Here is a 13,207-nt window from a genome sequence, read left to right as displayed (position 1 = left end):
TTAATTGCCCCCCTCTCCCTCCCTTTAAATAGAGTGTATTCTCTAGTTCACGTTCATTGTAAATGTAAATTCAAACAAGTTATCTGACCTTTCAGGATCAGCGAACACATTTTGTGGCTACAAAGAATGATTGCACATGGTTGAAGCGGGCTCTCAATTAATCTCTTCCCTCTACTCCCTCATAAAATTACACTCAAACTTCAAACAGGTAAGTTATCGTTTGAGCTTTCAAATAACTTTAAAGTTTAAAACTTCCAACAATCAGCTGTTCAACTAACACGAACGCAACATATTTACACAAGCTTAGTAGCAGTTTTTGTCTACTTGTTAATGATCTTCACAGTACACTGATGAAAGTGATACTGCACAACCTTTTTCTGGTCAAAATCAAGTTTGTTTGACACAAAGTTCATGGTTTGACTTTGAGGCGAAGACTGTGAATTTGGTCCTGTGAGTGTGACTTGTTGGGGGTTCTGGACTTCGAGCTCACCGCTAGTCTCTGACTCTGGTCCAACTCCTAGTCCTAGTCCTACTCCTACGAGTTGACGTTGAGGCTGAGGCTGAGCTGAAACGTCAGGCGTATGAGATAGAACAGGGCTCAATGGTGGCCTACTTATTGTACATGGTGGTCCTGTTGGTGTCGAACTAGGTCCAGGACTAAATCTAGAACTAGGTCCTGGACTAGCAACCCTTACTTTAGCTCCAGAATCTGTGACTTGGTGGCATTTCTCTGACAAGCACAAGCTCATTTGCCTTTTGTGTCCCTCTGCAACTCGCGAGTAATGTTTAAGACTGTTCTCACTTTTATGTCCAGAAACGCTCATGATATGCCTTGCTTCAAAACTGTGCTCATCTAATGTAGTGATAGTTGTAGCTCGAAGGCAGTGGTTCGTGTAGATTCTAGACGTGTTAGCTGCAATGCTAATGGTCTTCAATTTGGATCCCAAAGTGTTTTTGCCAACAACCTGATGATCATACCACGGCACACTTTGTTGTTGTGACCCGTCTCCAGCATTGACGACATCTTCAGGAGCTATTGATTTTGGCCGTTGCCAAAAAAAGGGAAAGCCAGGGTTCAAATGTGAAATGTAATCGCAAAACGACTTCACAGGGCAATTTACATCCTTTGTCTCATACATGCGACCACACTGGCTCCTTGTGTCATCGTTATTGTCTCCTCTGTGATTTTTAGTCAACTTGTCCTTTGCAAGATAAACGTACCTCCTGTCACTGGAATCTGTAGCAATGTCAAAATCATCTACCTTTAGATCTTTAACATTTTCTCTGCCTCTGTTACACAGATGTAACATTAAGTTTATGAATACAGCGTTCTGGAGACCTTTAGGAGTAGAACGGTCCAACGCTGGAGAAGACAAAATTTTGCCAAAGTCTTCCTTGCTTATAGGTTCCTTGTGTGTTATTGCACCCTTTCCCTCAGCTTTCAGCTTATGAAGGACTGCAGCAAACATGTCATTCGCACGCCTAAATGCACCACTATTTACGATGTCCATTGACTTTGTTTTTAGAAAGTGTTTCTGGAGGCCATAGCGTATTGTGATCATGGATCTCTTGGCGTAAAGTTCGCCATTTCCTCGCCGCACCTCTGCGTAGAATGCTCGAAGACAATCGCATAACTCTTGCTCGGAGTATTCCTTCTCCACTTTTTCGAAGTCAAGAGACTTTGCCCTACAGTAGCAGTTGAATGTTTCCAACGCTTGTTTTAACACATTTTTTGTAGATTTAGAATCCTTATCGTCCAAAAGCTGTTCTAGTTCCTCTTCGGTCATTAACACAAATCGGGGCTCCATTTCGAAGTGTTGTTGAGGTATTCTACTGAGACGCTCGCGACTTGTAAGATGTAGGCTAGATCTAGAACTTAAAATTCGCGGGTCGAATTTATATCCAATCGAGACTTTATATCGTTGATCGATCACAAACGATTGTCTGCTTTAGTCCCATCTAAATCATATCCGTGTCATTGGTGACATACAGTCCTCAAGAGGGCGACATACACTGATTAAAAATATATTCATTTCACCGGCCGGTAAAATATAACACTGAAAAGTGACCGGCCAGGAAAATATAACAATTTGGATCCTCGCAATTGATATCACGTGACGAGCTCTGGACCAATCACATCTCGGTATCTGTCTAAGCTATCTAATATATTATATTGTTCCTTCTCATGCTTATTTCCTTTCTAACGCGCATTTCTTTTTCCTTTCTCTTTCCTTATCTTCTTCTCAACCCCACATGCAGCTGATCTTTCAGTATTATTTTCTGTACCCTCGATTTCTCACTTCTTTTTGTCATTGTCTACTCTTTGTATTATGACCGTGTTCTTCTATCTTTGTAGTGTAAAGTATTGTCTTGTCCCTTTCTCGTCTCTGTTGGCATTCCCCTTTTATTTCCCCTATTTTATAGTTCCTTTTGTAGTTATATATTAGATAATTTAATTACTCATTAGTCCTAAGTTTCATTTGAGGTGTTCACACTTGTACAAGCATTGCTTTTTAGTGGACCCCTCTGTTTCCAACATGTATTTCTTAAATTTGTTTTAAATGCTTATAATTGATTTGTAATGTTTTGTTGGAAACATGAATAAATTTGGATTTGAATTTGAATAAATTGAAATAAAAATGAAATTGTATGTGTATATTTAAAAAAAATGATTTCCGTCTTTTGTCTGTTTACATTTAGAAATTTAATCATGAAGAACACATTTTTAAATATATTTTGTTGTATATAAAGTTATTCACATAGTATACAGTAGCATAAGCAACCTCATATAAGCTTTGTGTACTCTTTACATTTAAATTAATGGCAACTGCATGCAAAAAAGTTCCTTCAATTATTCGGTAAGCTCTGCAATTTAAAAACAGAAATGTGAAGTGTACGACAGTAAATGTCATTAAAACAAAACATGAAGTTTATTGTGGAATATCTGAACGTACGTTTACACAGAATAAATTAAACGACCTAAAAAAGAGCGCCATAGAAAAACAGAAAATGGCGCAAGGCTGTAAGCGTATTATCCTGCAACACACAGAACTATGTTAAGGACTTTGTTGTGCAGAACTACTTGTTTCACCTCCAAAACTGTACTTTCTTAATTTCTTATATTGCTACATTTTCTAAAATAAATTGTATTTGGAAATAAAGTATATGATCATAAAACTACCTGTATAAAGCTGTGATGCAATATTGATCAAGAGGCTATATTTTACTCAATATGCTTTAAGCATTAAACTATATTATTAAATAATATAATATAGTCTGTTTAGAGCTATCAACTCGTTTTTTTGTATCATAACTTGTTTACTTTTACTTTTTGTCACAAATCAACCGACTTGTTGATGTATTGCTGTACTTACCAGAGATGGCGCTATACAACATTTGTTAAGAGAATGACGGCGAATGTTACTGATTTCTTATAGCTGGTGCTAGTCCGCTTCTTGTAACGAACAGGACAGAGCTCCTAATTCAAGACCTGTCTATGTATAAGCTAAGTTCAGTTATTTTCTTATGCGTTGCGTGTTAATGAAGGTAGGTTTGTAAAAACGCGTCGGAACGCGTCATATAACGCACATAAACCTAGGTTTGTCGGCAAACCTCTATTGTAAATTCGGGCCAATGTTTTTGTTGTAAGAGCCTATGCTTTTTAATAAATCTAAGCCTTATTCGTTCTCTTTAGGCTTCGTCTTATTTATTCTAAATTACTATTATTATTTTGTTTCAGCTCACGAGAATCCGACTTTCTTTAGTGAATCATTTCCCTTCCTCATCGTCTTTTTCTAACCTCTCTTATTTCTTTCTCTCTTTCTCTTTCCCCTCTCTCTCTCTCTCTCTCTCTCTCTCATTCTCTCTCTGTTTCCCCTCTCTATTCTCTCTTTCTATATATCTTTCTCGTTCTCTTTCCCATCTCTCTCTCTCTCTCTCTTTCTCTCTCTCTCTTTCTCTCTCTTTCTCTTTCCTCTCTTTCTTCTTCCCCTCTCTCTTCTTTCTCTCATTCTCTACTATGGTCACTCTCTCTTCTGACTTTTCTGACCTCTCTTGTTTCCTTTTCTCTTTCTCTTTCCCCTCTCTCTCTCATTCTCTTTCTCTCTCTCTCTCTGTTTCCCCTCTCTATTCTCTCTTTCTATATATCTTTCTCTTTCTCTTTCCCATCTCTCTTTCTCTCCCCTCCTCTCTCTCTCTCTCTCTCTTTCTTTCTCTTTCTCTTTCCCCTCTTTCTTCTTCCCCTCTATAACTCTTTCTTTCCCCTCTCTCTTCTTTCTCTTATTCTCTTCTATGGTCACTCTCTCTTCTTTCACTATATTCTTGTCCCCCTTTATTTCTATCTTCTTTCTTTCTCCCTTTTTTCATCTCTCATTATAAATTTTTGTTTACATTTATTTCTCTTTCAATCTCTTTCTCTTTGATTCTTGGTTTATTTAATTCTACATTTCTCTCTCTCTCTCTCCCTCTCTGTATGTATATATATCTCTCTCTCCTCTTTCTTTTAAATTATTCTGTTATTTCCTTCTTTATCGCATAGTTTGTGATTTCTTTATGAATATCGAAAAATACACAAATATGGTCACAATGAATATCTGAATCACAATTAGCGTCCTGTCTACCAGTATAATTTTATTACAGAAAACAGAGTTATATCATGCAGGGTTAATACACAAAACGATATCACAACATAGTATCATAATAATGAAATACAGTGGAAGAGTTATTACAATTTAGACTTCATAACATAAACAAATAATGAACAAGTTCGGAAAGAGATTTTTCTTTTCTTCCACCGACTCCTTTCAGTAATATCGTGATCAAAGGTTAAACGATTGCATGCATTGGGTGATTCAGTGCAATATTTCCCATACCACATATATAGGACATTTATTTTTTCACCCAGAATGAGAAACACCTCGATATTTAACGATTATATCATTTATATTCTTGATTTTGGGATGATATATACAAAATAAAAACATTGCATTCTGGGCTAATAACACAGATTCGCCATAAAGAGTACCGAAGTACTAACGTCATATTCGCTCGTTGTCCCGGGTACTGGTTCCAAAGAAGAGAGCCTGCACATGAGGTTTACTGCGAAAGTATTCAAGCAACGGGCTGGAGTAGGGAAAATTCTGTGTTTGCCACTGGTAATTATCACCACGCCATTGTTTAGTACAAAATTGTTTGGGTCCATCAACCTTGACAACTTGGCCAGTATGACGTCACACATCGGTACTCTATGTTTGTGAAAATATTGAATCGTCAAACTTCAAACCCAATCTTCCCCAAGTCTACGATCTGATTAGAAAACCGTTATATAAAGGCATCACCTTCAAGGTGATGCCTGGGAACAGGGGAAGATAATTAAACAAATAATGATAATAATTTGGTCTTATTTTTAGTCACATGCTCTTCCTGCTTGCCTTGCAATTATTATTACCTCAGTATGATCAGGTGTCCATTTACTACACCTGGGTAGAGAGTGTCAAATGTGGATTAATGTCTTGCAAGGAAGGACGTTAGTGCCGAGCTAGGATTCGAACCCTCTTCCCTTGGACTGAGCTACGAGAGTCTAGCGAAGGAACCACAGTACCACATGATCTCCACGTAAAGAGGTACACGGTCATTACCGGGCAGGTACGCAGAATATACAAAGATAATCTTATGTTACACAATTTAAAAGAAATCAACACATTTGATTGTTACTGAGTGCAGATTTGCCTGAGAACACTTTAGTGTATTAATTAATAATCCTTTGATATATCACAATTTACAAAGCAGTGGAACACTATTGATTTTTGATTGCATTTGTTTTACTTAAAGGTACTATGTCCCATTTGCAGGCCAAAAAAATGAAAAAGTTAAATTCCAACTGCATTTGAAAGATAATACTAATTCAGAACTTCCCTAAAAAAGGTGGGGCTTTGTCTTGATTTTCAGACAATTGTACCGAATGGTCATACGTTTTATGCTGCGCAAAGAGTCAATCAGTTTAATCTTGGCCATCACAAGAAGTGGTTGTTGATGTAGACAAATGCTCATGTACCCTTTACAACTCTTTTCATGTATGTTATTACCAAAGAAGAAAAAAAGCCAGTCAGTCACTCAATAGTGTCTGACAGTGAAGTCTAGCAAGAAAACGGGTTTCCTTGCATAATTTGAATATGAGGACACTGCTAACGTTTAAATTTCACAGATAGGACATACATGGCATATTCATAATTCCTGCAAGGTTCTACAGCATTTGAGGTTGGCTGCAAAAGGGACATAGTACCTTTAAGATAGAATAGATTAACATGATATCTGATGAGGAAAAAAAATAACCAATCTTAGGAATACTAGAACAATGCAGCTAAATGTATTTACATTTTATGACAGTGCATATTGTCTGGTAGTTTGGATAAAAAAGCTGACACAAAATTATTTTGAAACTTATTTCAATATCATACCTTTTAATCTATAAAATATCAAATAGATTGACACGATATTTGCTAAGCAAAACAAAATATGAGCGAATCTTATAATGACTATAACAGTGCATATTGCATGGTATCTTGGATAACAAAGCTGACACAAAATTAAATTGAAACTTATTTGAATCTTAATTTTGTTTTTCATATCAAAGAAAGAATAGATTAAGATGATATCTGATGAGAAACAAATATGAACGAATCTAAGAAATATTAGTATACGATGCAGCTATCTAAATTTTATGACAGTTGTTGTTGTTGTGTTTTGAGTTATTGGCGATTAGTCAGTGATTAGACTATTGTCGCCAAATTACTTTACGGCACGTGTTATATCTCTCAATTTTGGATTTAAAAAAAAATATATTTATTTCGTTTTATATTTATCTATCTTTTAAGATAGTATCGTAAAATAATATCGTAAGCAAAACATTCATGTGCTTTGTTAGTGTTTCTTAACAGTACGTGCAGATTATTTGTTATATCACATACACACCATACATAAATATGTATATAAGATAGCACCTACACAAGCTTCTATATTCAGTAATCTTATCATACCTTTTATCATTGTTGTTACTTTTTCTTATTTTATTTTCTTAATACATTATGTTATTATATTTTTAATGTACTGAGTGTAATTTAACATATTTATAATATCGTATTATGTTTTACTGTTCTTATTTTATTTTCTTATTACATTATGATTGTTATTATATTTTTAATGTACTGAGTGTAATTTAGCATATTATAATATTGTATATTGTATGGTACCTTGGAAGAAGAAAAAACCTGACAAAATACTTGATTGAAAGTTATTTCAATATCATACCTCTTATTCTATAAATACACATCATAACAAAGCTAACATTATAATCTTTCCAATGATACCGTAACTATGATCGATCAATATCGACTAACAATCAAATCATTTTTTTAACAGGGGACGTGATGGCTCAGTGGTAGAGCAGTGGTCTCGTAACCAGGAGGTCTAGGGGTCGAAACCAAGTCGATGTGCAAGTGCCCTTTGGTAAGGCGTTAATCCTCATTACCAAGTCCCTGAATGCCGTCGGTTCCCTGGTTGCTTACTTACAACCATACACATTAAAACAAATGCATCACACCAAAAAATGACAAACGTGTCTTACTACAATATATGTACAATATGTACAATACAATACAATGAAAAACATCCACAAATTTGAATTCTACATTATTATTTGTTGTATTCATCCGAATGCAATGACTATGTGTAAAGTATACAGAATAGATGCTGTGCAGCATATTTCATTGGTATATTTCATAGCAATTGATCCATCCAAAATACATATTCGAAGATTAAATTTATTATATAACAGAATGAAAGTCAACAAAATTGAATATTAAAAATGATACAGAACAATGGAGCAATTTCCATTTATAATAGCAACGCAGAGGATAAATACAAAATTCACTCTTTTTTATACTTCGTACAATGTAGCTATTTACATATTATGACAGATTGTTTTTGTTAAAGCTAAAACAAACAAAAAATAAAACAGTACAGTGCAAATTCATTCATTGTTATAGCATTTGTTTTGTCAAATAGGTCCTACATAAAAGTATCAAGTTACTAAGCAACACGAAACATCAATATAGTTCACTCTTACAAATATTAAATATAATGTAGGTATTTGCAAATTATGACAGACTAAAATTAAAAGTTGATACCCCAAAACAACAAACAAACAAACATATGACGAAGACGTGCAGATAATATAACTTTTATAGCAATCGATTTGTCACGACCCATCAAGTATTGATATTGATAAAGACATGTCTTCCATATTCTATTTAAAATTCAGCTATTTATGAATTATCATAAATTACAAAAAGAAAAATAAACACACAAGCAAATATACAAAAACGGGCAATTTACGTCATTGTAAAAACGTTGGTTTTGTCAACACAGGCCCTGCATGACTTAAATGTTTCTTAGCAACACGAAAAACCAATACATATTAGTCTTAAAATGCAACGTATGATGTGGCTTTTTACAATTTATAATATATAACGAAAACGGAAGCTAACACAAACAAACAACAACGTGCAATTCATGTCATTATTTTAGCATTGGTTTTGTCATAACGGGCCCTACATATACTTATCAATGAATTAAATGTCAAAATACATATCATAAACATGTCATATGATCTATTTAGGGGACCGACTCGACTGTGTATTTAAGCCTTCGAGTCAGGATAAAAGCCTAATCGACTTAAATCGGAGACAATCACACAGGCAACCACCGCCGAGGCCTTATATAGTCAGCGTAAAGCAACACGAAATCGTTCATGGCTCGTTCAGATATGTATAAAGCGATGAACCGAGGCAGAGTTTTTTTAAATGTGTAATTGAATGGCACCTTCGCGCAACAAAGTCCCTATGCGTACTCATTGAGCTCTGTATTATTAAGATATATAAATGAAAAGCGCACTACATTTATGTCATAAAAACAAACAAAAGCATAAGAAGTAAAAGAGACAAAAAAGAGATGTAAACAAACAAAGAAACAATACGAAGTTAACAAAGACAAAAACAAACCTAATACAAAGAATGGTTTACCACGTCATTGTGAACGAGCCTTCAAAGGCTCAATAGCTTTTTAAATACGAGAATGTTGTCTCCATCGCAAGCAATCAGTTTCCCTGATGACGTCATCACAACGCGAGATGGACGAGTGTAGCGCCCCTTATTACACAGTCTAGTTGGGAATGATGCTACTCTTCTCTGCTTCATGTCACCCCCGCTCATCACCTGATTAATCACACACGTATTGGACTCATCATCTAATGTCACGACGTAGAGGTCGTCTGTCATAGGATCGATGCAGGCATTCAGGATTACATCACTGTTGGGGATTTCCCTTTGAGCACCCTTTCTGTCGATGATGAACACTCTGTGATCTGGTGATGAGGGTCGGGCGATGATGTGACCTGATGAAAGTACACCATGCATCACTATATTCTGTTTACATGTGATGGTATTCATGATCTTACCATCAGCTGGGTTGATGACGTATATCTTAGACTGACGATCCTCAGCTGCGATGATCATCCCATCCTGGTCAACAGCTACATCCACCAATGCGTAATCACGCGTTGTGTTTCTTGGTATTGTGACGTCATTGATGTGCTTCCATTGTCTGTCATACACACTGATGCATCCAGTCAAACTGTCCCCTGTACGCTTTTTGTGTTCACTGCAAACTATCTTGTTATCATTCAGCAATGCACAGGAGACAACACATGGTGCACTACGATTGGATCTTACTCTCTGAGGGTGTTTAGTGTTCATATCGAACATGTATGTATGCCACCTGGCAAATAAGCCAATCAACACCCTGTCTATGATGATCACATTGCATTCATTTATGCATCCTACAATGATCGGAATGTCGATGCGTAGGCCTACATTGATTGTATCAATGAGCTTCCACTCCCCATCAAACCTATCAATCCTCCCATCATACTTCTCTCTCCCAGCACCCTTCACAAACCTCACACCTGATATGGTACCAGTGATTTGTTTTACCTCACCCTCATTCAGAGGCTTCTTTAGTTCATCACTCACTGATGTCTTCACATGGTGCCCATCTTTGACGACCTTTTGAACATCTTCGACTACTGTGTCAAGTGTCTGTATTGTATTCTCTGTCGTTTTCGTGTCATCTGCCCATGATTTCTCCAACTCATCAATCCTTTTCTCTTTCTCGTCAGCGATGTTTTGAATGTCTGTATGAAGACCAAGCTGTTTATTGCCGATTGATTCTCGTCTTTTCTCCGCATTTGTACGGTTGAGTTCAAGTCTTTTTTCTCTCTCTTCATCGTTCTTTCGAATTTTTTCATCGATCTCCTCGTGAAGTTTTGAATTCTTCTCATCAATCTCCTGGTTGATTTTTGCAGCATCGTTCTTCTCTATGGCTTTGTCAGTTTGGATCGCCTCATTGATTACCGAATCAACTTCATCTTTCAAAGCTTGTAGATGGGTTTCAAGGTCTTTCTTACACTGACGAATCTGATCTCCATAAACTCGACAAAGCTTTAATTTGTCCTTTGTCTTTTCTTTCAGGATGTTTAGTTCTGCTCTACTTTCCATGATCGCGCCCTCTATATCCTGTTGCACGCAAGGCTGCTGATGATCTATCATTGCGCATAAATAACACAATGCTACATCATGCGTTTTACAATACAATTCAATATCTTTACCATGCTTCACACAATATAGATTGAGCCCACCATTTCTTGCTTTTCCGATGCATCCACCTTTGGAGGCGCAGTCCTCGCAGAGCTTCTTCTTCTCCTTCACGTAGTACGTCACATCTGTGATTGCCTCACAGTTCTCTCCTTCACAGATGTCTTCTGCAGAGCTGAAGATAGCCGCCATACTGATCAGAATAATAACCTGTAGAACACAGCCAAAGTAAAATAATAATAATAATAATAATAATAATAATAATTATGATAATAATAATAATAATAATGATAATAATAATGATGATCATAAAGGAAATACCAATACTAATAATACTACTAATACAAATAATAATGATAATGATTTACAAAAATAATAAGAATAATAATGATGGTAATAATAATAACAATAATACTAAAATGTACTATGCATAATTATTACAACAATAACACCAACAAAATAATAGTATTGATAATGGTGGGTTCTGCTGTCACTCCACAATATATACATGTATATAGAGCTTTATAGGGAGAGAGAGAGACAGAGGAGGGGGATACCGATACAGATAGCGTGGGAAAGGAAGACTAGAAACGGGGCTTCATATCATAAATCGGGACAGACAGAAGAAAAAGTTTGTGGTGAACGTATAGACAGAGAGAGAGACAGAGAGAGAGAGAGAGAGAGAGAACAGAGGGAGAGAGAGAGAGAGAGAGAGAGAGGAGGTGGGATATCGATATAAATGATATTTTTTCCTTTAAAGAGAGAGAAAAAAGCAATCTTTCCACATTAGCAAAGTTAATTTGTTTTCTTAATTTCTCTCTCATGATATTTGATATAACGTGCCTCAGCTCACTCTCATTTCATTCTTGTCTGATAATCGTTTTATCATTTTTTCTTTCACTTCCTTGTTTACGGCATATCCCATCAAAATGACCCAGCTTACTTAAATTTTCTACACATCTAAGCTACCGTTCTCACCTTCGAAGTCCGAAAGAAATTTCACCTCCTCGGTTGACTTTCCTTTGGTGTTTAAACTTCGCCTGAGGAAGAACTTTTCGATAATGTTCTGGTGATTTGTGCAAATCAAGATGGCGTCTTAATCTATCCAAACTAAACCGAACCTGACACCGCGAATGTCTTTACAAAGCCAATACTTTTCACGCACTGCATATACAGTGCATATCGTGCAGAAATAGTCAAGTACAGGGAAAAAATATGTACCATTGTCACAATGTGCAAATGTATTGAATAAAGATAAGCCCCGCTGCACTTTGTGAATATGTGAATATTATTTCAGCGTTACACATATAAGTCCAAGCAGAGAAGGGTGCATGTACGTATGCATGTGGGTGGAGGGGAGTTGATTACATGGAATTTTTTTACCCCCATCCAACTCCCCCGCCCGAATACTGTATCAGCCAGTGGCGGGTCTAGGAGGGGAAGGGGCACTATGAACATGACTGACAAAGAAAGCGGACAAAATATACAGTTCCTCAGGGAGACAAAGGAACATCCCTTCACTGCTATTATGTAAACATGTGTAGAACAGGTGTCACATGCATATTCACCTTTTTACATAATAGCAGTGAAGGGATGTTCCTTTGTCTACCTGAGGAACTGTATATTTTGTCCGCTTTCTTTGTCTGTCATGTTCATAGTGAGGGTGCCCGGCCCCACCACTGCCCCCCCCCCCCCCAAAAAAAAGTTAACAAAACAAATGTAATCACAATTAAAAAAAAAATAGTACTGACAACCCCCTTGCTTTTCGCTCCCAGTTGAGCAATTTTAGTGCTCGCCCCCTCCCCAAGCTTATTCGCCGGCTGATTCGCCGCTAAATATTTTCTCACGAATTAGGTCCCCACTTGCGCTCCGGCCTCCCTCGTCGCCGGCTGGATCCACCCCTGGTATCAGCATGCACTATTTCATAATAGTTATGAAAAACGTCATTGATGTGTGTGTATTGAGGCCGCCACAACCAATAATATCGCTCTCTCTCTCTCTCTCTCTCTCCCTCTCTCACCTTTCTCGCTCACTCTGGTATTTTCTTCTTATGAACAAATTTCGGGCATCTGCTAAACGCGGACTCGCTACGCGGTCTACAACACGTGAAATCTTCTTTGAAAATGCGCTAAGTGTGCAAAGAAATGCTCCTACAATGAAAAGAAACTTTGATTTCACATCAGCTCGGGTGGAAATCACATATTCAATTACTGTTCTTTCCATTGAATTCAATTTCGAAGTGATTTGTTCACTGGAAATTAGGGCCTTTTCGTCTTCAAAAGGGGACAACAAGTCAACAATCATTTACTTTGTGAATTCTCTATGGAGGTCACGTGAAAATTCGCCCTTTTCACTGGGGTTGTGTACTTCAAGGAGCTAATGCTCGTAACTGCGTCTTGTTATTGGGCCAGCTCGGGCGCCAAAACAGAGGATATGTAATCCCCTACCGTCTGATGTAACACATAATTTGATTGGTTGTCGAGAAATTAGGGCCAATTTCA

At 36.9% G+C, this 13,207-nt stretch overlaps 1 protein-coding gene across 1 annotated transcript; it reads right to left on the bottom strand.

Moving 5' to 3' along the window:
• Positions 1-320: 320 nt before the first annotated feature.
• LOC115927762 lies at positions 321-1,808 on the bottom strand. The gene has a single exon (XM_030994018.1). It carries the CDS (start codon positions 1,806-1,808, stop codon positions 321-323), a length of 1,488 nt encoding a protein of 495 aa, XP_030849878.1.
• Between the last annotated feature and the right edge of the window lie 11,399 nt (positions 1,809-13,207).

The sequence above is a fragment of the Strongylocentrotus purpuratus genome, unplaced genomic scaffold, assembly GCF_000002235.5.
Source record: "Strongylocentrotus purpuratus isolate Spur 01 unplaced genomic scaffold, Spur_5.0 spur5_scaffold_20, whole genome shotgun sequence".
Classification (NCBI taxonomy): Eukaryota; Metazoa; Echinodermata; class Echinoidea; order Camarodonta; family Strongylocentrotidae; genus Strongylocentrotus; species Strongylocentrotus purpuratus.
Note: the sequence above shows the minus strand (reverse complement) of the source record. Positions and strands in the feature narration are given on the sequence as shown.